We start from the raw sequence: 25,000 nt of genomic DNA on the forward strand, positions 1-25,000 counted from the left end.
TGCATGGTGACTCGGGATAACCACTAGCCACAATGGCCAGCAAGCGAAAAAGTTAATTAAGCCCCGCATGGATGAGGCAGATCTTCACATGGTCCAAAATCAAAATAATTTCCACAGCATGGAGGAAAAAAAACGTTTTTTTTAGAATGTAGTGCTGTGTTACATTAGTCCAGTAGGCGGCAGCAATGTAACATTTTGGATGCCAGCTGCCGTAAAACCCAACAGAAGAAGAAGAAGACTAATAGCCCAAGAGGCAGTGTTTAACAACCATGGAAGTCGACATACTACTTGAAGCGTGTAATGGTAAGACAACATGATTAAAAGATATACTGATAGGTCAGAAATGAAGCGAATTTGAGCAAGGAAATACCTGTAGCGTTACCAGTTCCGTGCTATCTGCTAGATAACTTTGCAAACCAACAAGGGGCTGCAACCATTTGCACACAGACATACGACCATTGGCTAGTATCAGTGAGCAAGTAATCCAGCCTGACCAAATGTTTCCCGAATTGTTATTTAGTATGGCGTCTCAACAAAGATACATAACCACCTCACTTGCCTCTGCGGTCTATCGAAAACATTCATTCTTAATTTGAACCATACAAGGCATACATGCCTCGCTAAAGTGGTCTAAACTGTCCAACATGCTATTAGCTATCAAGCTACCAGCTAACCTAACTCACCTGCTATTTTGCCGTTATGAATAAACGTTTTCGAATATGTTTGGGGTTGAAACAACTGGTTGTGAGACAGACCTGTCCCCAGAGCCCTCTAATGTTTAGAGTGATGCCAAGGGTGCTGACTAACATTTATTGTAAACATTTCCCACCTGGCTAATTATAGCCATTGCAATGCAATTATGTTCATGGTTCATTTGGTTAAACTGTTAAATGTGTCATCGAACCGCGTGCCTTGTAGTTGAGTAGTTCTAGTATTTGTTCTTTGTACATGCGACTGGTCTGACTTATTTTGACCTAGTTCGATTTAAAAACAAAAAAAACTGCTGGTGATGACAAGTAATGATACATGAATGGGAGTGGTAGCTATTAGTAAGTTATCAAACAATATCCTGAATGGCTGTCTTTCATAGTTTTGATTCCATTCTATAATAGATTTCGAGAAGAAGGGGAAGAAGGAGCCATCCCCAGTATTGGAGCAATTTCTGTGTCACATTGCCAAAACTGGAGATACACTGTGAGTATGGTTTAGCTGAAGTGTGGCGTTAATCAACAGTGTGCAAAGCACATTTCTCTGTGGGAAAGACGGCAACATGGAATAGGCTTGATGGCTCAAAACACAAACTTAATTTTGTTTTTCATTTGGTTGATTACTCCCTTCTAGGATCCAGTGGTCTCAATTTAAAAGCTACTTCGTCTACAAGCTGGAGAAGGTAATGGAGGACTTCCATGCGTCATACCCAGAGCAGCGTGGCTCACCCAACCCCAATGTGGACTACATTCCCTACGGAGAAATGAAGGAGAGGATTTTGAAGATTGTGGATGGATATCAAGGGTGAGTGTTGTGTTTTGATCCAGGAGTCTCTCTCTATCTGTCTGTCTGTCTGTCTGTCTGTCTGTCTGTCTGTCTGTCTGTCTGTCTGTCTGTCTGTCTGTCTGTCTCTCTCTCTCTCTCTCTCTCTCTCTCTCTCTCTCTCTCTCTCTCTCTCTCTCTCTCTCTCTCCTGGTGCTTGCCATTCACTGAGAAACTGACCTGAAGGGCTATGCACAGTCACATCCTGTCACATTTTAATGCAACTGAACACCTCATCTTATTCTAGGCCGACCGTAGTGATTAGTGATTAACAATAGGAATTCATATTAATGTACATAGGACAGATCAACCCGGCGCCCTTGTGTTTTTGATTGGCTGGCTGGACCTTCTTGTTTGTCGGAACAGTCTTTATAACTGACCTAGTAGAGGCACCGGGTAGCGCACTGTGTGGCCATGGAAGGACTCCATACCCGCCAAAGACTGACTGTGGCAACTTTCGGAAAGTGAATGTTGACAATTCAATCAGATAAAAAATCACATTCCCATTCCCACATTCACACACCAGCTCTGGAGGCTGCCAAGAAGGTGCCAAGTCTGGGTTTCAAAAATCCTCTCGCTCTCTCTCTCACTCGGTATTGCTGTGTCCACACAAACATAGATAGCCAAGATTATGCAGAGGATTTCAATAGGACAACACTCAGACTGATCAGGCGTGTGTAGATAAATAAATTCAATTCAATGTATGCATGAATTCAATTAATTAAATTAATTAAAATTACTGACTATAGTTGGTTGAGAGGCTTTTGTGCTTTTCAGTTTTTTTATGATAACAGTGAAGTGTTGGCTATTTAAATGATGAAGACTGCTGTGAATTTCGAACTCTTCCAGGATTCCTTTCACGATCCAGCGGTTATGTGAGCTCCTTACGGAACCCAAGAGGAATTACTCAGGGACTGAGAAGTTCCTCAGAGGTGTGGAGAAAGTAAGCGCAACTTTATTTCAGCTTGCTGGCATTCAAATCGCATGCACAGTTAATTTACCTCAATGGCTGCGTTTATATGATGGTTTTTACATGATGGAATTAATTAGTTCGGAATAAAATTTATTTTCCCATCAAGGTTACATGGCACTTTAATTTAATTCTGAAAAAACATCTGGGGAAAAGAAAATATTTCGATTGATTGGAGGATGCACATGCTGGGTGAGCCAAATATGGCTTGGGGGGCGTGGTTGCCAAGCTCCAGGAGCTCCATTTACTATCGGGACAGCTGGTCATCTTCAGCCACAAAATATTTACCTCAGCCTTGGCACATGGCCCTATGGTATCAATCATTTAAAATGCTAATGTTAGCTCACACTGTGTGTTTGTGTGTGTGTGTGTGTGTCTCCGCGTGCATGTTTTTTTGCGTTGGGATTATCGGAGTATCTAATTCATTTGGCCTTTTAATTGATGCTCATACAATGCAATAACTGCTGCTCTCATAAACAGATTCTTGAATTTATGTGAGACACAAGACAATTTCTGTATTAAAAGGCAGCCTATTTAAATGGTCTTGAGCCCACTCTGACTTTTGGATGTGTTGTTCTTGTTGCTTTTCAGAATGTAATGGTGGTCAGCTGCATCTATCCACGTTCAGAGTGAGTACATTGTAATAGGAACTAAGTAGGAATTTCATACAGATGAGCTTCCACTTACAGTTGGCTGAAAAAGCTTAACAACGTCATAACATTATTGCCATGATTGTATCGAGAGTCATAAGCAACAGATTAAGGCGTAGTCATCACCATTTTGGTAACGACAAGCTTATAATGGATGCTCAGCATGAAGGGGTTAACATGTATGGGTCCTCTCACAGCTCTAGCTATCTAGAGTTGGTTTGGCAACTTAAAGGACCAGTTCAGTCAATTTCAATATGCTGTTGCATTGCTCACGCTACCCTTGACTTGTTAGTACCCGGTGATGCCACATTTTTAGACTCAGCCCTTTCCAAGATATGAGCTATTCTAATGGGGGCAGCATTTGTTTACGTTTTTTTAAAAAAAATAACATAGGCCTACTCCAAATATTTTCCCAAAAGGTACCGCTGTTTGCTAGTTGTCTGCTGATGTTGTATTACCTTTTGGATGTTTTTGGGAATAAATAAAAATGTTTTTTTGAAATGTAAACAAAGCACTGCCCCCATTACAATGACCAGGATCTCGGAAATGGCTGATGAAGAAAAAAAAAAAANTTGACTGATCTGGTCCTTTAAGCCTAGTGCATTTGATTTCATTGCAAACAGCGGTTGAGCTGTCATCCTCATGACCACATGAAGAATGTGTAGGATGATTTATTCTGCAGTAATATTGTTATTACTACACAAGCACATGCACACGTAATGTAATTGTTCATTCTATTTCTTCCCAAAGAAAAAATGAGTCAACCAACATCAGCAAAGTGAATGGGGATGTGTCGGGAAATTCGGTGACCTACACAGTCAGGTGAGGCAATGAACACTACAGTGTGGCTAATGCTATTATACAAAACTGTTTTCTGAAGATGATTTGAAAGATATTGGTGGTGAAATCCTCTGCTTTATATTAGAAAGTATGAATATGTAAGTATGTATATGCATTATGCACACACAGACTGATTTCAAAGACTCATGATAAATATTACAATGTTTATGTGGAAAAAGAGCGAAATAAAGAAAAAAGTGTTAAGAATGGATGAATAAGGATATCATATTATAATTATGTTTTTATCGATTAAAAAAAAAAAAAACATGTCAGTTTAGTATTCCTTTAATAATCAACTTTCAATATGCACTTATAGTATACTCTCCATTTACTCCAAAACCTGAACTGATATTGAAAGCAAAGAACCATTTCGATTTTTATCTGTAGAGCTGTCTACATTAGAGATAGCTCGAGGAATGTTAAGTCCCGTTACGGTCGTTAGAAAAGTACATAACACTACCAACACAATGCAATGGGTGCCATGTAAGGACTCCACTTCCATTGATGGCAACTCTGACACACCTTGACTTTCGGCGTCAGCAGCACACCAAAAATAAAGTGGTGAACAGTGAATAAGCAGTATCACGCTCCTCTTTTTGACAGCTGATGCATAGAGAATGAATACAATATTGGACTGTTAAAAAATAGCTGTTTCGTGTTTTGTCCCCTGTAAATCTGTTCACATGCTCATTAATGAGGAACCGGTATACTATCAATGTTGAGTGCTGTTTCGCTTTTATAACCACTAGAACTACCGGTGAATTATTTAGCATGTGGTCAAACAATGTCTTGTGAAACATGTGATGAGTTTGTTGTCATTGGACTGCTATTATTCTGCACAAGTTTGTACATGTTGAGAACATGCCTGCTGGGCCATCGGAGAAATCTGTCTAAAAATAACTTCGATCAATAACAATTCAGTACATGACAAGTCTTTACCCTATGTTTCAATGTTTGCAATGTTGCATTCAACGCTTCCCCTTTCTCAGGAAAGCAAATGGACCAGACTCTCCACGGACCCTGAGCAGACCAACTGCAAAGCATTTTTTCTCCATCTTTGCAGCCACCAATGGCCTTCCGGACAGCACAGAGCGCAAGAAGTCCCTTGCAGAGTCTACACAGAAAGCTCTCAGGTACAGATCCCTCGGTCTTGCGTAGCACTCTTAGCTCTTTGCAGCCCCTGCATTCTGCACACTCACCTGACAAAACGATACTTTCCATGGCTGACTTTGTTGGGACGTCTCGGGTCGTTTGGGACTTCACAAAAATGCAAATCTCACAAAATTTTAAGTAAGGAGTTTGTGATCTCACAACAGTTTGATGTGAACGATCTTAATGCACGGTTTATTTGTTCCTGAAAGGTCTTAGTAGGTTTAGTATGTAGTAAGCATTACTTGCATTATTGTCATATTGACATTTTTAGCCAGGTAGTGGTAATCATGGAAAAACACCTAGCTGAAAAGTATTGTACAAACTTTGTAGTAAAAAAAACAAGTTCCTGAAACTGTCCTGAATATTGTAGTTTTGTTTTTATTTTAAAGAAGATTGAAGCAAAGTCTTATGGAAAGATACATTGAATGCAGAAACTGGTGCGTTGGTGGGGAGTTTGTATAACATTTTTCAATGAACTCTTAGTGATTCAGCCTCCTCATCAACGTCGTCATCTTCATCGACATCAGAGGCCGACTCATCTCACTCCAGTCTGATGAAGAACAAGCACCTGCATGAGGAAGAGGATGAGGAAGACGACTGCTCTGCCGAGGCCAAAGGCCAGGAGGCAAAGCGGGCCAAGCTGGACAAGGACGACTTGGAGGTGGAAGAAGACGACGACGATGAGGAGGACAACGAGGAAGATGATGAGGATGATGAATACGAGGAAGGGAAGTTCTCGCCAGAGTCCAATGAACCTCCGAGCTCGTCCAGTCTACCTCAGTCGTCCACAGATGTCAACACCAAGGCCAACGTAGAGAGTTCACCCACAGAGGAGCCAGCCTCAGAGGAGCAAGGTAAAAAAAAAAAAATTAAATTGAAGGGGCGCTGTGGCGCAGCGTGCTAAGCCCCCCACATTTGGGCTTTCATTGCCCATGGGGACGCCGGTTTGAGTCTGGCTGGCGCCATTTCCCGCCCTGCCCCATCTCTCTCTCTCAATCATTTCCTGTCTACTCTCACACTGTTCTGTAATAATAAAGGCCCAAAAAATATTTTCAATTAAAAAAAAACCTGAAAGATTAGTGAGCACAAACTTGTGGACACATGGCTTTTTATTGGGAAATTGGCACATATGCCTCCCCAATTGCACATTTGGGCATAGCCTACATGTGCTGCACACATTGTTTTATCCCCATTTAATTTCTCAATGCATACACAAGGACAAAATCGCTGTCTTACCTGGAACTGAATCCTAGTAGTGTCATGTTCTTGATCTAGCCCACATAAGGGTCTTTCACATTAGGTTCTGTGGAACTGTTCTAACACAACTAGGCTTCATAAATATTCATGAAACTTGACGGGGGGTCGATGGTGCTGTCTCGCACGCATTTCCATACAACAGGGACTAGAACTGGGCCGTATGATCAGCTGCTGCAACTAGCCGCGACAACACAGTGTTTTCACGCCATGGTGAATCTAAGCCCTAATCTAAACAATAGGGCCTATATAGGACTAAATATAACCAGCGACCTCCTTCTCTTAGACCCATAGACATGTGTTTGGGCTTGTTCGAAAGCTGCGAATCTTAGCTTTTCACAGGTTTTTACGGAACGTTTTTATGTTCTTTCAATCCAAAGTTATATAACTTTAAGCGACCGCTGTTTCAAGTGAAAAAATAGCGCTTTCCAACCATTTTTTTTTATCTCGTCATTTTTTTTTTCTCGAACAGCCAGCGATCATCTTAACCTAGACCTACAGACATGTGTTAGAGTTTGTTCAAAAGCTGAGATTCTTAGCCTTTTACAGGTTTTTACGGCACGTGTTTATGTTCTTTAAATCCAAAGTTATTTAACTTTAAGCGGCCGCCACTTCAAGTAAACAATGGCGTTGTTCTCCAGCCGGATAGAGAGGAAATCTTTTTTGTCATGGCTGTGTTCTTTGTTCCCTCGAATAAACCACAGTTGTCTTTTTCATTCGAAATGTTCATTTTTACATTTAATTTGATAACAGCAAACTCGCCATCCCTCTGCAGGTTCGTATATGAAAATATGTGCAATGAAAAGGGCTACAGTCATGGCCAAAAGTATTGGCACCCCTTCAATTCTGATAGAAAATACTCAATTTATTCCAGAAAATGGTTGCAATCACAAATTCTTTGCTAATAATATCTTCATTTGTTTTTCTTGCAATGAAAAAACACAAAAGAGAATGAAAACAAGTCAAATGAATGATCATTTTACACAAAACTCCAAAAATGGGCCGGACAAAAGTATTGACACCCTCAGCCTAATACTTGGTAGCACAACCTTTAGACAAAATATCTGCGAACAGCCACTTGCGGTAGCCATCAATGAGCTTCCTACAACACTCTGCTGGAATTTTAGACCATCCTTCTTGAGATTTGAAGGGTGCTTTCTCCAAACTGCCACTGTGAGACCCCTCCACAGGTTTTCTATGGGATTAGGGGGTGGACTCCTACATTATGCAGCAAAATTTGTTGATAATCTTCAGACTTCATAATTCCATGCACATGGTCAAGCAGTCCAGTGCCAGAGGCAGCAAAGCAACCTCAAAACATCAGGGAAACTCTGCCATGTTTGACTGTACAGACCGTATTCTTTTCTTTGAAGGCCTCAGTGTTTTCCTCTCCATTCAAATGAATGCAGGAAAAAAGATGAGGCCTTCAAAGAAAATAACTTGGTCCGTACAGTCAAAAATGGCAGAGGTTCCCCGATGTTTTGAGGTTGCTTTGCTGCCTCTGGCACTGGACTGCTTGACCGTGTGCATGAAATTATGAAGTCTAAAGACTATCAACAAATTTTGCTGCATAATGTAGGAGTCCACCCCCTAATCCCATAGAAAACCTGTGGAGGGGTCTCACAGTGGCGGTTTGGAGAAATCAGCCTTCAAATCTCAAGAAGGATGGTCTAAAATTCCAGCAGAGTGTTGTAGGAAGCTCATTGATGGTTACCGCAAGTGGCTGTTCGCAGATATTTTGTCTAAAGGTCGTGCTACCAAGTATTAGGCTGAGGGTGTCAATACTTTTGTCCGGCCCATTTTTGGAGTTTTGTGTAAAATGATCATTCATTTGACTTTTTTTCATTCTCTTTTGTGTTTTTTCATTACAAGAAAAACAAATGAAGATATTAATAACAAAGAATTTTTGATTGCAACCATTTTCTGGAAGAAATTGAGTATTTTCTAACAGAATTGAAGGGGTGCCAATACTTTTGGCCATGACTGTATTTTAGTGTGCCCTATTTTGCATGGTGGTAAAAAAAAACTGACTTCTCACAAGGAGGAGGCATGGAGCTTTGGAAATAGCGTGATTTTAAAATAATAGCCTAATAGGCTAATAATATAACTCCTTGGCCAAGGACTGGAGTTAGGCTACTTTAAAGAACATGATAATTGCTTGAGCAAATTTTCTCTGTCTACTGTAAAAACTGCCGACAGAAAAGCGATGTTGATTTTTAAAGTGCGTGGCTGGGGATAGGTGTTTGCACATGCCGGTAAATCCTAACAAAGGCAACATGTAGCCTAGTGGAACTAAGCTCCGCACTCCTCGAACCACGTCTTTCGTGATTCTATAATCGCCCCTGTTTGAGCCCTGTTTGAGCTGATGATGGGTGTGTATGGGTGGAGTAAATGCAAAAAGAAAACGAAACCACGCCCCAGCAGTGCGCAGCCCCGTTCTAACAGGGCTAGTGGAAAGACCCTAATAGACTCCACGGAACAAAGTATTTGTTGCAGTTTGGTTGAACAAGTTTAGACATAATAATAATAATAATAATAAATAAATAAATAACTTCATCTGCTTTCTTTTAAAATTCTGGGCCTTGTTTTTTTCAGAGCCATCCAGCACCCAGACTGAGCCCTTGGACAGCGCAGACAGCAAGTCAGAAAGTGAAACATCCCCTGAGCCTGCCCATGAACAGGGAAACAGAGTGGCATTGGACCAATCAGAGGAATCCTGCACGGTTAGCTCTAGAGCTGGGCAGTCCGAGAGCGGCGATCCTGTCAGCAGCAGTGAGGAGGGCAAACCTGGCGAAGAGTCAACCTGTGCTAAGCCCAGCAGCCCAGCAGAGGGCAGTGCGAGTGCAGTGGGAAGCAGTTTAGACAGCACAGACGCACCAGCAGAGCAAACTTCGGAAGAGGACTAGCACCCGCTAATGGGCTACATACTCTGTACTGTCAAGGAAAACCAATACAGATCTTTTCTAAACCAGAGGACCTCTTAGCAACCCCAACTACTGACTACACCATGAGATAGTGGACAGGGTGGAAGGGGCTGTTTCTGTGCTGGACCTGCCTGTGGTATCTACATGCACAGATATTTTAACCTTTTGAAATTCCTTGGGATTCGTGTACTTTTTGTACATATGAAGCCATTTTTTTCCCCCTTCCTGTAACAAAGACACTCAAATAGAGGCCGGTGTCCCACATGCTTGCAAAAATGTGTGGGGCACATCTTAACATTGTTTTAAAACAAGCTTGTTTTTTCCTCCGTTTTTCCTCTGTATCTCGGTTAAATTATGTTGGCTGGCTATGCCTTAACCTGTCTACTTCTGTATCCTTGTCTGGCCTGAGAAGGAAATGAGGAAAAACCAATCCAGAACATTTGGGGTCAACACTGCCCTCTTGAGGACAAAGTCAGCTGTTGTGATGCTAACCCCTCAAAACATTTTTTTTTTTTTTTCCGAAAAGCCTTGATGGACTCATGCAATGTATTATGTCAGTTTTGTTTGATTAGAGATAATAGACGTTAATAATGTTTACTCAAAATCTGGCATGATTGATGATGTGGCAACATTTTTATGGCAATAGTCGTAACTTGTTCAATACACATACAACCCCTGGCAAGAGGTAGGGAATCACCTGTCATGGAGGATGTTCATTCAGTCGTTCATTCTTTTTTTTTCTATAAAAATTTAAACGGCTGAATGAACATCCTCAATGACAGGTGATACCATCCTCTATTTTTTACGAGGATTTGTACTTAAGGATTTGTTAGTTTGCAATTTCTTGGATATCTGATTAATTCTGAACGAAATAGGAACCAAGCATGCCCCCAAACAACAGTGTGTACCAGGCTTGGCGAAAGGCAATGATTGCAATATTTAGTTCTGTACATGAAACATAGCCTGGTTGAGTTGGCAAACTTGCATAGCACTGTCTTTGTTGCAATGCAAATTATTTTTTATAAACACTACCTTAAGGATTAAGGGAAAACCCTTGTGTTGGTTGCCTCAGTGTAGTCCTATATCCTGAGGAAAGTAACATTCAGGGTTCCCACTGGTGCTTGAATTCCTTGAAAATGCTTGAATTTCAATTAAGTGTTTTTAAGGTTGTGAAAGTGCTTGAATTTTTGGTAGTTGAAAATAGTACTTGAAAATGCTTGAAATGTATGTCAAGTCAAACTCAGTAAGCTAAATAATAGAAATAAATTGTTCAGTTACATCAAAAATCTGAGTGACTGAGATGGGATTTGCCATTCGACACCCTAAAATTGATTAGAATGCAGGAATTTGCATCTTAAAAACACATTTTTTAAAAACACACCCCCTTCCCGCGACCTATTAAAGGTGCTGGAAAACTGAAAATTTGGTGCTTGAAAAGTGCTTGAATTTGTTCATGAAAAAGGTGTGGGAACCCTGAACAGTATTATATATATTATGTTCTCATCACCTAGTAAGGAGTTTGTTTATCTAGCCACTACTGGATCATGTAAAAAAGCCTTTTGTGTTCATTTCAGGCAGGAGTGCCAAAGTAATTCTGAATTATTTGAATTATTCAAAACTGTTATGCCTGTATATCCCACTCGGCCACCCGTCTCATCTTTTACCCATTTCTGTAAATCATTTTTGATATGTAGGCCTAGAACTTCTAAATTTCTGTAAAGTAGATTTTTTTAGATTGTAATATGTGTCTTTTTTTCCCTGACAGGTTAAAAAGAACCTATGATTTCTCAGTAAAATTGAATGTTTGCGCTTTCGATACAGCATTCATTAGAAAGCAATAAATGTTTGACACATGCAATTTTAAAATCTCCAAGTGTCTTGGTGTTGGTAACTGCCTTTAATGAGATGCTGAGTTATGTTGGAAATTTGAAGGCCATAAATAAATATAGACAGAATATACTCAAAGAATTATCTAGAATTTGTAAAAGCAAAGGAAATACGCCCTCCACGCTTCTAATTTGACAATCTGGTGCAACCAGAGCAGGACTTAATAATAAGTGCAATGGGTAAAGAATCTGGTGCCACACGGATGTCTATTTTTTGTGTTATTTATTTAATAAATAATAATAATTAAAAATGAATAACACAAAATGGACATCCGTGTGGCACCAGATTCTTTTCCCTTTGCACTAAATATCTAGAATTCTTTATCAATTCCTTGTCAATTTTCATGTGCAAAAGAATATGCAGTATTTAGGAAAACATTTTTAATGGTAATATTTACAAAAAAAATAATCTTATCCAGATATTATCCAGTTGTATCTGTTTGCAATGAAGTTTCTGGCATGTAGACAAAATCTACATTTCCCTCTCAGTCCACAAGTACCATGTCACATACAGTACACACAGTATTATGGAGTATTATCCAGTCTCTCTGGTATACACTTCCTAGCATATTTCATGGCTGGCTTTCACGGTACTCTGATCATGTGCTGTCATTCATTCCACTGTCCCAGAGATTTGGATCCACCGGGTGACGCAATGTTAGCAGCTCTTGCGCTGTCCCTCGTGCGAAAATGAAACAGATATATCCACACACCGTAAAGCTCCCTTGTTGTGAGTTATTTAGTTAAATTTGAAGACAATGTTTACACTTAACAACACAGGAGTGTTGAGTCTGGGTTCACAAAATGTATCACAGCAAAAACAGTGTGTGAATATTTCTTTTCTATTTTCATGCGCTCCCTGTTATCCAGAAACCTTTTGGCTGCGTGCACACTTTTTTTGGGCTGCGTGCACACTACACTGTTTCAGTCTTTCTCAGTTTCTACACTGTGGTGACCGAAAGGAGGGAGTTGTAGACGCGCGTGCCATCAGGGGACCTGGTGCCATGGGCCAGCAGCTCCTGGATGGTCATCCAGTTGTCAAAGACCTTCTTGTTCCTCTTCCTCATCATCTTCTTGTGGCTGAGCTGAATGATGTCATCTCCTCCTCCTCCTCCTCCCGTCACGACTCCACCGCCGGTGCCGGCGTCGGTGCGGCTCTGCTTGATCATCTCGCGGCGCTGGCGTTGCTCACGGGCGCGCACGGCGTGCTGCTTGCGCTCCTCCTTGCTCCAGTAGCGGCCCATCTTCAGCTCGCTGGCTGCGTCGTCGTCCGTGGTGACGCCGCAGCGCTCCTCGCAGATGCGCAGGGCTCGCTCCCTCAGCAGCCGGCCGCGTGTCGGACGTTTGGTGATGTAGCGTGTGCCGTCGCTGCGCACCTTCACCTTCCACTCGGCCTTGGAGCCACCACCACCGGTGTTGCGGCTCTCCCTGTCGAGAAGACCGTTCTCGTTGCCAGCACCACCCCCGCGACATGTGCTACTGACAAGGCTGGCCATGCTCTGCCCATACTCCACGGCCGAGCGCTGCTGGATCAGATGCATGTAGCTCTGGTAGTGCTGCGCGTGTGCCGGGATGTGCGCCAGCTTGTACGCCGGCGAGCGTGAAGGTGACCGCACATCTCCGCCACGCTTGCTGCTCTCCTTTGCTGACCTGTTGCTGACCAGCTGAGTCCTGGAGAGGCTGCCGGACTCCTGGATGGGTGAGAGGATGGTGTGCCCCTTGGTGGAGCCCCCCCTCCTGTTCGACTTGGAGAGCTGCTCTGGAGGAGCCTCGGCCTCCAGCACCTCGTCACTGCCCTGCTGCTTTAGTAGTAGAGAGCTGGCGGAGGACAGCTCCAGAGTGCTGGGAGCAGGGGTGCTGCTGCTGCGGCAGCTCTCTCCTGTGTTGTAGGCACTGGAGCTGTCCTTGTCCTCCAGCCCTTCATCGTCGTCTGCTGCTGCATGCTGCTGCATCTCCCTCCTCCGCAGCGCCACCTCACACACATCCGACCTGCGCAGCCTCCTTGGGCCATGATCCAGGGCCATCCATGGTTCAACTACGATATCACCCCCCAGGCCAACGTCATCACGGCTGCCTCCGCCGCTGCCACCACCACCACTACCAGACCTTTGCTTTTGCAGCTGACGCATGCGGTGAGCCTGCACAATGTTCTGGCACTCCAGCTCGATGTGACGCAGCTCCGCGTTCAGCAGCTCCATCTCGGGATCCTCGATCGTCGTCAGCTCGGTACCCGTGCCCGTGACCATGCCAGAATTGCTACATGGGTAAGGAACGGTGGCGCTGTACGCTCGGCCGCCGATGCTGCCACGCATCAGGCACTTCAGCTCCAGAAGTTTGCGGAAGCGTTCACACTCGTCCTCCAGGACGCCCAGGGAGTCTGCGTCGGCGTCTGCCGAGAGGAAGGACTCGTTGCTAGGGTGCGCGTCTCCTCCGCTGCCCAGGGTGTCATGGCTGTAGGCCCTCATTGTCTGGTGGCCGGCGCCGCCGGTAACGCTAAAGGTCAGACTGGGGTCATCAGGCAGGTTTTCCTGCTCCGAGCTCTCATCACCGTTGCGGGTGCTGCCGTCGGTGCGACCCAGGCCGCTGTCCTTCTCGTGGTGCTGAGAGAGCATGGTGACGGCGTCTTGCATGGTGACGCACCCGCCGTGCAGATTCTGGAAAAGAGAGGTGGATCAGATTCTCAGTGTGCTTAATGTTGTTTTGAAGTAGCAGATTGACGACAATTTATTTACAGCAAAAAAAAAATACACATTACATGCATACAGCAAAGTCATTATGTTCAGTTCCCTTATTCACCTCTTTCTAGGCTACATAATATTTATGAATTTGAAATGATAGATTTCCCTCCATACAGTGAATAACATCCAAACAGTTGAATAACATCCCAACATTCACTTTTGGACCAATCTTTATGTGGCCTATGAAATCATTTCAAATACGCATTACAGTTGGCCAACATACACCATTAATATATTGACAAGGCAATATTTTGTGTAATTATGAGGGTAGTGTAACATCACATACTGGCAGGTATACTTGTATTACGGGAATGAGTATTCGGTCTGATTCCATCACAGATTTTTACTCTGGCCCACTCACTGTAAATGAGTTTGGCACCCCTTGACACCACTGGTCTCTTTTCTGTCCACCAGATGGCAGTAATGAGGCAAGACCTAAGTACTAACCCGCTGCAGAATGCTGGCCGTGCACTGCATGCAGGGAAGTCGACAGGGGGGGACAAAGGGTACAGCTGTCCCGGGCTCAGGGAAAGAGGTGGCCCAAAATTGGGTTCTCATTACATTGTACGTATTGGGTGGGGGCTCTTTCAGTTGACTTTGTCCCGGGCCCAGCCAAAGCTGTCAGCGGCCCTCACTGCATGGCCTGGTGATGAGGCGAGACCTGAGTACGTACTAACCTGCTGTAGCATGCTGGCTGTGTAGTGCATGGCCTGGTGACAGGGGGAGAGAAAGGGGTCTGTTGTCCCGTGCTCAGGAAGAGATGGGGCCCAGAATTAGTTCCTCAGGACATTGTAAGTATAGAGGGCCCTTTCCTACAATTTTGTCCCAAGGCCGGCCAAAGCTGTCAGCGGCCCTGCCTAGTGATGAGGCGAGACCTGAGTACTAACCTGGCTACAGAGTGAAGCTTCTCCTATATTCTAATTTCTCTGGTACTAACCTGCTTCAGCATGCTGGCCGTGTACTGCATGGCCTGCTGATGAGGCGAGACCTGAGTACTAACCTGCTGCAGCTCCTGAGTACTAACCTGCTGCAGCATGCTGGCCGTGTCCTGAGTACTAACCTGCTGCAGCATGCTGGCCGTGTCCTGAGTACTAACCTGCTGCAGCATGGTGGCCGTGTACTGCATGGCCTGGTGATGAGGCGAGACCTGAGTACTAACCTGCTGCAGCATGGTGGCCGTGTACTGCATGGCCTGGTGATGCTGCTCCTCCAGCATGTCCATGTGGAGCCCGTCCAGGAAGTCATTCCGCTCGTCATCCAGCCAACCCACCTCAAGCTGAAAGAGAAAAGACGGCGGTTATCAAGCAGTAGTTCATCTCACTCTATCTTTTTTTATTGTGCATGTGCACAGACACTGAAAATACCCACATACAGTCAGTCACACAAGCAAACAAAGGCACTCACATTCACTCTTGGCTGTTATCATATATACCAAACACTCCTAAACAGTTCATTCCACATTGCATTATTTATTTTTTTCAATTTGTGGGAGGATACCTGAAAATAACTGAAATAACCGTACACTAATATGTTTAAAACATAACAGCTAAAACATTTGCTATGGTATCTTCTTCAGACATTTTTAATGACAAAAAAAAGATAGAAAGTCCAAGATCAAACGGTTTTTGGTTGAGACCGGATTTCCATGGCAACAATTCACTGCTAATTTAGTTGTGAGGACTACTGCCCAGTACATACACTACATATGGGTTTTGGTATGCTTTAGTCTGGTGTGTGTGTGTGTGTGTGTGTGTGTGTGTGTGTGTGTGTGTGTGTGTGTGTGTGTGTGTGTGTGTGTGTGTGTGTGTGTGTGTGTGTGTGTGTGTGTGTGTGTGTGTGTGTGTGTGTGACTGTGTGTGTGTGACTGTGTGTGTGTGACTGTGTGTGACTGTGTGTGTGCATGAGGGAGGGGGTGTGCATCAGTGCATCAGTGCAGTGCTTGTCACAGTCATGGTCTGTGAGCAAACCTGACTCTCTGGGCGAGCCATGAGTAGACACACATTTCTGCCCTTCTCAATGGCCAGCAGGGCAATGGCATCTTCATGCGTCTGGATCTCCACACCGTTAATCTGATTCACAAATCACAGAGGCACACACATTTATATTCATATGCCAATAAATATGCAAAACAATAAATACTAAATAATAAATAAATAATGATCCCCCCATGCATTATTTATTTTATTTCATGCGCATGTATTTCGGATGCCAGCATGTGTTATTGTAGTGTGTGTGTGTTGTGTTACAGTGTGTGAATGTACGTGTAGTATGTGTCCTATCTCTATTGTGATTTAATAGTTATGTTATGATATTTGGGTGTGAGATGTCATTTGTGTGTTTAGCTGTGTGTGCTCCTTCTTGGATACATGCCTGATTTTATTTGTGACATTTATGATTTATTTAAGTATGTAAACACAGTGTCAAAATGGCAACAATTTAGTAGAGTCAGACTGTTGGGACTTGTCTGCTTCAATAGCAAGTATGGTGCCCATATTTATGCACACGCCTGTTTTGGTTTAAAGATACATAGAATTGATTCTGTTGCAGCTGTTAGAATTATTTCACAACTGAAATGTTTCTCTTTCCTTAAAGTGATACTGTCCCATTTTTGGAAATAAGCTTATTTTACACCTCCCCTTGACTTAAATAATAGGTTTTTACCGTTCTCCTGTACTTCCAACCGTTTCCTAGTTATGGCAGTGCACATTTCACCTCCAAGCTAACAGTTAACATTGACTCCTATGAGACCAGTTAGCCGCGAGCTGGTCTCATAGGACTCAATGTTAACTGCTAGTATGGAGGTAAAATTTGCACTGCCATACCCAGAGAACGGTTGAAAGAACAGGAGAACGGTAAAACCCTACTACGTATTTAACTCAAGGGTAGGTGTAAAATAAGCTTATTTCCAAAAATGGGACAGTATCACTTTAAGGTTTAACATAAGTCGAAACGATGTTCAAACTCTCAGCAAGATATAAACCGATGTAATGATTTTCTAAAACAAACTTTCTTATTCCGCTTCATGTGTGTAATTCATGGACATTGTAGTCACCCAATATTATCACATTATGATTACTTACTTGGATAATTCTGTCACCTTCACGAATGCGGCCATCTTTAGCGGCAATGCTGTTTGGATCAATCTGTTCGAAAGAGGGGGAAAGAAGAGTTGAATATTGATTTGAATGTTTTAAGGCAGTGGTTCCCAAAGTATGAGCTGGGGCCCACTGGTGGGCCCTGAAGGTATTCCAAGTGGGCCATGAAATAATTTTCCAAAAATAATAATCATATTTTGGTGTGTGTTGCTGTTGATTTATTTGAGTTTTATTCTTAACGGGTCAGAGGTGGGCCCCGAACATTTTTGACAATTTCGAGTGGGCCAAACGTTGAAAAAGGTTGGGAAACCCTGTTTTAAGGTTTCCAGGTTGTGCCCCATTCCAATTGAAGGAGAGGATTGTGCACATCCCAGGAAAAGGTGCAGGACGAAAGCCAACTGTAGTTTTCAAAGTGAAAAGACTGCACACTTAAAATCCTTTTTGTTGTCTTTTATTATTTCATGGCTGGATTACGTTTCCACTTCAACAGTCTTCATCATGAAGACTGTTGAAGTCGAAACGTAATCCAGCCAATAAAATAATTAAAGACAACAAAAAGGATTTTAAGTGTGCCCCATTCCAACCCATCCCACTTGTCTTCTAGTCCCCCAACCCATCCCGCTTCCAGTCACCTCACTAACGTAGACCCCAGTTTCGTCCTCGTCTGTACGGTAGCAGAGTGTCAGTCCCAGCTTGTCCTGGGCACTCATCCTCTGCAGCTCCACCTCCTGCAAAAATGATAGAAGATGCACTGATAGGAAGCAAATTCATACTCAGTACACAAGTACACAGAAAAAAGACACATCCTCCAAACACAGACACGCACACGTATTCACAAATGTATGCACAGAAACACACAGGCACTGTGTAGTGTGTGTACACTGCAAGACATCCGCTGTACAGTGATGCTGAAATGACCAATCCAATGGGAGAAGGATTGGTTGTCATCTGTATCACAGGCATTTTGTAACTTTCAGCTAGACACAGCCACATAAGTTCAGGCCACAGTTGGCATAAAGTGCAGATAATAATAAGTATGTTGTCACAACTGGGGCCTGAACTTATGTGGCTGTAATATGGTATATACAGTACTGCAGTGTTTCTCTAAGTGGGGCGTAAACCCCCCTGGGGGGGCACGGAGGCATCTCAGGGGGGACGTGTGACATCTGATTTTGGGGTTTTTCCCCCAAGGAAATGATTTCCTGTCTCGCCAATAAGTTTAAAGCCCTCACCAACATTATATTATTAATCATCATGAATTTGAAAAGCATAGGAAATGAACACACATCTGCATTCAACTGCAGTCCCTCTTTGTTTAATATCACCTTTGCTTTCCTTTGATTCTGTGCAGTGATCGCAAAATCAGTCTGCGTGAGTACTACTGTGTACTGCCAGGGGGCTCGGAAGCATTCAGACCCTCTGAAGAGTGGAAGGATGGAAAAAGTTTGAGGACCACTGCAGTACTGTATGTGCTAGTGAGGTTGACTGATTACGTCCTCGATTGTGGGTCGTTTCGGTTAAAATGCGTCAAATGCAATGTAATGTAATATGGGCTAGCTTCGAAACTTTTTGTAGCTTAGGCACTGCAGGGTGGGCTCGGCTCACTTGGTGTAATGCATGCACACATATGCACGTACGCATACCCACGTACGTGCAGCTCACACACACTTTGATGGGCAGCTTATCATAGGCCAAGTTAATAATTACACTGGCAGTGCATATAGTATAGTCTGAACTGTTCTATCTCCACGGTGACGTTTCCCGTAATAACATTTCACCCTACAGCCTGGCGTGTGTCTTCGACATAAACGGTCAGGAAAAATGTGCTTTTCTTATCTTTTAAGAAGGACAGATAGATGACTCGGCTGTCAGAAATATTGTGACATGGTGGGCTAGCCTGATTCATCTTGCCTGCCTGTCAGCACTAATGGCCTTCATATATCTGCTCGTGAGTCATTCGGTGTGTGTGTGTGTGTGTGTGCGCGCGCGTGTGTGTGTATGTATGTGTGTGTGTTGATGTGTAGGTGTGTATGTGGGTGCGTGTTGATGTGTAGGTGTGTGTGTGTGTGTGTGTGTGTGTGTGTGTGTGTGTTGATGTGTAGGTGTGTATGTGGGTGCGTGTTGATGTGTACGTGTGTGTGTGTGTGTGTGTGTGTGTGTGTGTGTGTGTGTGTGTGTGTGTGTGTGTGTGTGTGTGTGTGTGTGTGTGTGTGTGTGTGTGCAAGTGTCTGTGTGTTTTTCTATGAAACATGGCAAATTAAAACAGTACCTCATATTCGAGTTCCTCTCTGTCTAGCTCTTGCTGGATGCCTTCCAGGTATTCGCTGGAGTAGAGACAGTCACAATTTGGCATGCATCTGCAGTGAGACAAAGGCCACAGCACACCGCAGCTTCAGCTCTGTCTGCTGCCTAGTACTTATACAATCAAAGACAACTTGGTTGTGCAAAATTAAATATGGTAGAACAAAACGTTACATCTCAAATAAAGACGATTTGGTTGTGCAAAATCAAATAGGGTAGAACAAAACGTCACATTACAAATAATGTCTCACATAAAATCATGTAGATTTTAGGCTGATGAAATGAGAAGCAATCTCTCAAATCCAACAACACATGATATACATTACAGTATGTACGTAGGCCTACATTATGTGAGACGTGGCTTTCAGGCTTGGCTTAGGATCGAAGACATTGTCTTTTTCATACAACACAGAACACACCAGTTTATTGTGCCTAGGAAACAATTATATTAACATTTTATATTATTATTCCCTTTCCTAGTGTGTATACTGTGTACCGTATGCCACAACATTTAATATTATGTACTTACTTAACATACTTTCGTAGTGTGAATGTAAGGTTACCATTACAATTTTTACACTGTCCATTAGGGATGGTCTAAAATCTTGACATTCCCATCAGGCTTGTACGAAATTCTGAATGGAAAGAATTTCAATTCAAAGTAATGCCATAATACGAACACTAGGTGGTCGTTCTATGTACTTTCAATGGGTGGTGTATGTGACGGAGGTCATCTTGCACCTGTTCACCCCCCTCGGGGATCGAACGTGCGACCTCGTCAACTACAACGGTTCGGCAATGGGAGACACAGCACGATACCGCTGGGCCAAGAGACTAGTCTCTCGGCCCAACGGCACGAGACTGTATGAGGCTATCGGAGGGAGGTTTACCAACGTTCCACGCCAACTCTGTGCTAGTTAGCCTCCGTTACACTCTCCCTCTTAAACCTCACTCCCATCCCGGGTCACGGCACCACTGTGACGGAGGTCATCTTGCACCTGTTCACCCCCCTCGGGGATCGAACGTGCGACCTCGTCAACTACAACGGTTCGGCAATGGGAGACACAGCACGATACCGCTGGGCCAAGAGACTAGTCTCTCGGCCCAACGGCACGAGACTGTATGAGGCTATCGGAGGGAGGTTTACCAACGTTCCACGCCAACTCTGTGCTAGTTAGCCTCCGTTACATGTAGATTAAATTCAAAGAAATTCAAGGTATTGGCACCACCTAGTGTTCGTACTATGGCATTATTTTGAATTGAAATTCTTTCCATTCGGAATTTCGTACAAGCCTGATTCCCATTGATACCTCTGTGTCAAAGCTGATGAGAATTCAGTAGCTCTTGCTAATGTAATTCAGGATATAGGTTGCTTAAATAAAATGTTTTTGAATGCTTGTCCTTACTCTTTGGGCATCAGGTAGTCCCCAAACAGGGCTCCAGCGGCGGTTGGAAAAGGCACGTTGCTGAGTTTGGAGATGTGCTCCAGGGTGATGTCCGTCTGCGTGCTGCTGTCCACTCCTCCGTAATCACACAGGACCCTGCCGTTCACCACCGCCGCTGCTGCCCCTGCTGGGTGGGAGGCCGATGTCCTGCGCAGCACCTAATAATAATGATAATAATAATAACTGTATGAAGAACCATCTGATGAAGACAGAAGTAATGCCGTCGAAACATGTCAGGTAAAAGATAAAACTTTTACATGTCTTAAGTAAAAGAAAATCTAAAGTGTTGAGTTAAACAGTTAGACATAATGAACGTAAAACATAGAATAACTGTATTTGTATAGCACAGTATCATACAAGGCACGTAGCTCAAAGTGCTTAACAAATGGATAAACATCAATGTTGAAAATAAAAATAAAAAGTGAGGTAGAAAAGAGAGACAGAAGAAGAAGAAGACCAGAGAAGAAACTAGACATAATAGAGAAAATAAGTAGATAGATAAATAGGTAGATTATTACATTACATTACACTTAGCTGACGCTTTCATTTATTCAAGGCGACTTACAACTATTATTTTCAGGGTATTGGTTACAGTCTCTGGAGCAATGTGGGGTTAGGTGCCTTGCTCAAGGGCACTTCAGCCATGGATGGAGATGTAGGGAGAGGTAAGGGGGTATTCGAACCAGCAACCCCTAGATTGAAAGACCAACTCTCCCAGATAGATGTAGAGACAATGAAACAAGGTGTTTAAAGAAGAGATAAGTAGAGATTATGGAGGCATAAGGTCCACAAGGGTTAGGCACCTCACCTGCATCTCCACAGGCTCCCTGGCCAGCCTGAACGCCTCCACTGCCTGGTCATGGGATGCCCTGGACAGATCCCTGCCATTCAACTGCAGACAAGACAAGGTAGAGTTTGGTCATGTACATTGTAGAAAATGTGTGTTAAACGTGTGTGTGTGTGTGTGTGTGTGTGTGTGTGTGTGTGTGTGTGTGTGTGTGTGTGTGTGTGTGTGTGTGTGTGTGTGTGTGTGTGTGTGCGCGCGCGTGCGTGTGTGTGTGACTATGTGTATGTGTATATGTATATGTATATATATATATATATCAGGGATGGGCAACTGCTGGAGGCCCGGGGGCCTCCTCACTCAGTGTGGCCCGTAGATAAAAGACAATTTAAAAAAGACTCCTATTCCTACCAAACAATATCGGCAGTCAGTGAGCAACCAACTGCATCTCAAACTCTGCGCGTTAGAGTCCGATTCGTGGTCATGTGGCCCTCTGATGATATCAATGAAAAATGTGGCCATCCTCATAACAGTTGCCCATCCCTGATATATAGTATGTTCTTAAAACAGGAAGTAATGGTGGGGTGGCGTCCGCGCCAATGTCTTATCCTGAGCGTATCGCTCGGTGCGTAATTCCAAGAGCAGTATAATGAAAAGGAAGAAAGGAGTCGCACACTAGAGCTGAATGCAGAATAAAAAATGTAATTAAACAAGGCCGAAAAAAGTAAATAAAAACCGTTCCCGGTCTGTCAGTTTTATTTACTTTTTTCGGCCTTGTTTAATACAGTTTTTGATTCTGCATTCAGCTCTAGTGTGCGACTCCTTTCTTCCTTTTCATAAAACAGGAAGGCCTCAACTCCCTGGTCATGGGAAACCCTGAACCGACCGGTGCCATTTACATGTAGATAATGTTTTAGTTTAGCTGTCTATGTGCTCGTGTTTGTGTAACATCCTAACATAAAAAGTGAACTACACTCTTTGGAGTAGTCTCTATGTCTGTGAAACTGTGTGGCTGTACTGTATGTGTATGTTATTAAAACAGTAATTAACAGTTAGACACCTTGGAACATATCACTTGTTTCAGTGCTGTGTTAAAGGAACAGTCCACCTTTTTATGATTTTCAAATCTTTGCAGTATTTCCAAGTATTACACATGAATGTGCGTAAGGTTTTCTTTGCAGTGTGTCCAGTACTTAGATTTATTAGAATTAGAATTATTAGCATAGCTAGCATAATCACTCGCATCACATTTGATGATGTTATCTGCACAGTAGGTCACTTGTAATGAAAAAAGGAGGCGCACATAAGGCTTGTGTGAAAAAATTAATTACCTCAAGTGATAACCTCCTTTTTGGGAGCGGACGCACCAAGCAATACACGGGTCAAAAGTGTAGGCGCAGACGCCGACCTTGCTAGTTTTTGTCATTTGCACGGTAGGTCAAGCACCCCTAAATTCAATAGCAATAATAAGAGTTACACAACTTTGCATAACACTCTCCCTCTCCTCTTTGTCATTGTATTCAAATGGGTATTGGATTTCAAGTCAGCTTAGATCTCACTGCAACTCCAAACACCCGGTGATGCTGGAGTTTGATAGCATTCACACATCAAAACCCAGACACATTCTATCACCAGTGTGTGTGCGTGCGTGGCGTGCGTGAACAGTTTGTGCTGTAGCCTTGAAGCTGTTTTAATACAGTATGTGTGTTGATAATTTCAGCCTTAAATGCAACAAACTCAAACACCAACCACTTCATCAAAAAGTGCAATAGAGCCTCGTACTTCCACTCGCTTTTCTATAAAGCCATCCTAGAAAGCATGATCTCTACATCCATCACTGCCTTCACTATCAAGCTTGAGTTCTTCTCACCAAATCTATGAATTATTTGTTGGGTCCTTCCATCACTCTCCAGTTACACTGACCGCTGCCATAACTGGGCAAGAAAAGTCAATGTTGACCACTCTCATCTTGGCCTTGACCTTTAACCAAGAGCTGTTATCAAAGAGACGTTTCAATACATTTTCTTATAATGTGAAACAGAACAGCTTCTGTCCCTTTTGTAGTCAGACTGCTGAACTCAACATGATATTCCTATTTTTTTTATTAATATTTGGTAACCATCCATTTCTTCTCTTTCTTTACACAACTTATATCCAGCCCATACTTCTTCCTTGAACAACAAAACATTCTACTAGCTTACCAAACTACATGTATTTTGTATTTCTCTGTGCGTGAGAAAGACGTGAGGTGAGACATCATTGACTGAACCTCTGCCTCTCTTCCTATATCCTTTCCTCACTCAGTGCCACACTTCTCTCTCTCTTGCTTTAACACGTGGTGCAACATTGCTGAAGCTGAGCCTGAGGGTGGAGATGAACATAATGTCAGTAGGCCTAGTTAGTTTGTTAGTGTGCTGTGCTATTGTGTTAATGAAGTTCCTTTTCTTTCTTCCCTTTCTGCTATCTGCACTATTCCTTTCTGTAACCTGCAACAGTCACATATCAGTAAAACTTTTTGGGTTTTCCTGTGTTGGGTCAAATGGTCAACGGATAGTCATGCACAGACATGCAGGGTTTCCCCCAGCACTTAAATGCTAAGGCGGCCACCTTGACAAGAAACACAGACCACCTCGACTAGGTCCCCTGAAAAGATAAAGATTTCATGTTGTGAATGTAATTTCTAAAGTAGCTTAACCAAAAAATACACACTTTTAACGCCCCACCACCTTGACTAACAAAAATTCTGTGGGAAATGCTGGACATGGATAGTCTAACAGCATAGTATTGTGCAAAGCAATGCCAGCTAAATATGATGCTTTTGAAGAACGCACAGCCTATGTGATTATGGTACCGTACATCCATGACATGGGAGATATACAGTAGATGATGCCTCACAGTGACATTGGCATGTAGCAACCAAAAGTAGCCCTACATTTTGCCTTGCAGAAAATATAGGGCCTACAGAATATCAAGTCCATTTCTATTAATTTCAAACGCACTCTGACATATGAAAGACTCAACTCCATACACAGTAATGTTAATATGAGCACTAACTGTATATTGTTATATTACATATATTCCCTTTATTGCACTCCCATTCCCTCTTTTATGCTCTCACTTCTCTAATAGTGGAAGATGGGGTTCTGCTATGGAAGCACACCCCATACCCGCTCCACCTCTTTGGGAGAGCCACGCAGAGAGCGAGAGAGATGATCAGAACATTGAATAACTCCAGGGACATTCAAAGAGACCTAATTAGATCCACTCAATATCACAGCAGAATCAGCGGAGCATTTTATATAAGACATTTGCTGAGGGAGACAGTTATTGGACTAACTAATACACTAACAGAGAGATCTTTATTACCATTGAATATAAGATCCAAGAGAAGAGTGTGTCCTTGGGTGTGTGTGTGGACAGGGTATATGTAC

The 25,000-nt window shown here is 43.1% G+C and overlaps 2 protein-coding genes across 3 annotated transcripts in view; one reads left to right on the forward strand and one right to left on the reverse strand.

Moving 5' to 3' along the window:
* The first annotated feature begins 209 nt into the window (after positions 1–209).
* Positions 210–11,178, forward strand: LOC134456611 (serine/threonine-protein phosphatase 4 regulatory subunit 2-A-like). Its single transcript, XM_063208025.1, has 9 exons — positions 210–303; positions 1,113–1,194; positions 1,342–1,512; positions 2,380–2,473; positions 3,092–3,129; positions 3,901–3,972; positions 4,980–5,123; positions 5,626–5,996; positions 8,992–11,178. Exons 1-9 carry the CDS (start codon positions 270–272, stop codon positions 9,300–9,302), a joined length of 1,317 nt encoding a protein of 438 aa, XP_063064095.1. The 5' UTR covers positions 210–269; the 3' UTR covers positions 9,303–11,178.
* Positions 11,179–11,572: 394 nt separating this feature from the next.
* Positions 11,573–25,000, reverse strand: part of LOC134456612 (E3 ubiquitin-protein ligase PDZRN3-B-like) — a 56,614-nt gene continuing 43,186 nt past the window's right edge. For both annotated transcript variants that reach the window (XM_063208027.1, XM_063208026.1), the window contains 8 exons: positions 21,594–21,677; positions 20,747–20,943; positions 19,309–19,396; positions 17,672–17,767; positions 17,025–17,087; positions 15,912–16,013; positions 15,104–15,220; positions 11,573–13,860 (listed from right to left, as the gene is read on the reverse strand). In XM_063208027.1, the coding sequence (XP_063064097.1) occupies positions 12,148–13,860; positions 15,104–15,220; positions 15,912–16,013; positions 17,025–17,087; positions 17,672–17,767; positions 19,309–19,396; positions 20,747–20,943; positions 21,594–21,677 (2,460 nt within the window). In that variant the 3' untranslated portion in view covers positions 11,573–12,147. The remainder of the gene's footprint in view (positions 13,861–15,103; positions 15,221–15,911; positions 16,014–17,024; positions 17,088–17,671; positions 17,768–19,308; positions 19,397–20,746; positions 20,944–21,593; positions 21,678–25,000) is intronic.

This window comes from Engraulis encrasicolus, chromosome 10, assembly GCF_034702125.1.
Source record: "Engraulis encrasicolus isolate BLACKSEA-1 chromosome 10, IST_EnEncr_1.0, whole genome shotgun sequence".
Classification (NCBI taxonomy): Eukaryota; Metazoa; Chordata; class Actinopteri; order Clupeiformes; family Engraulidae; genus Engraulis; species Engraulis encrasicolus.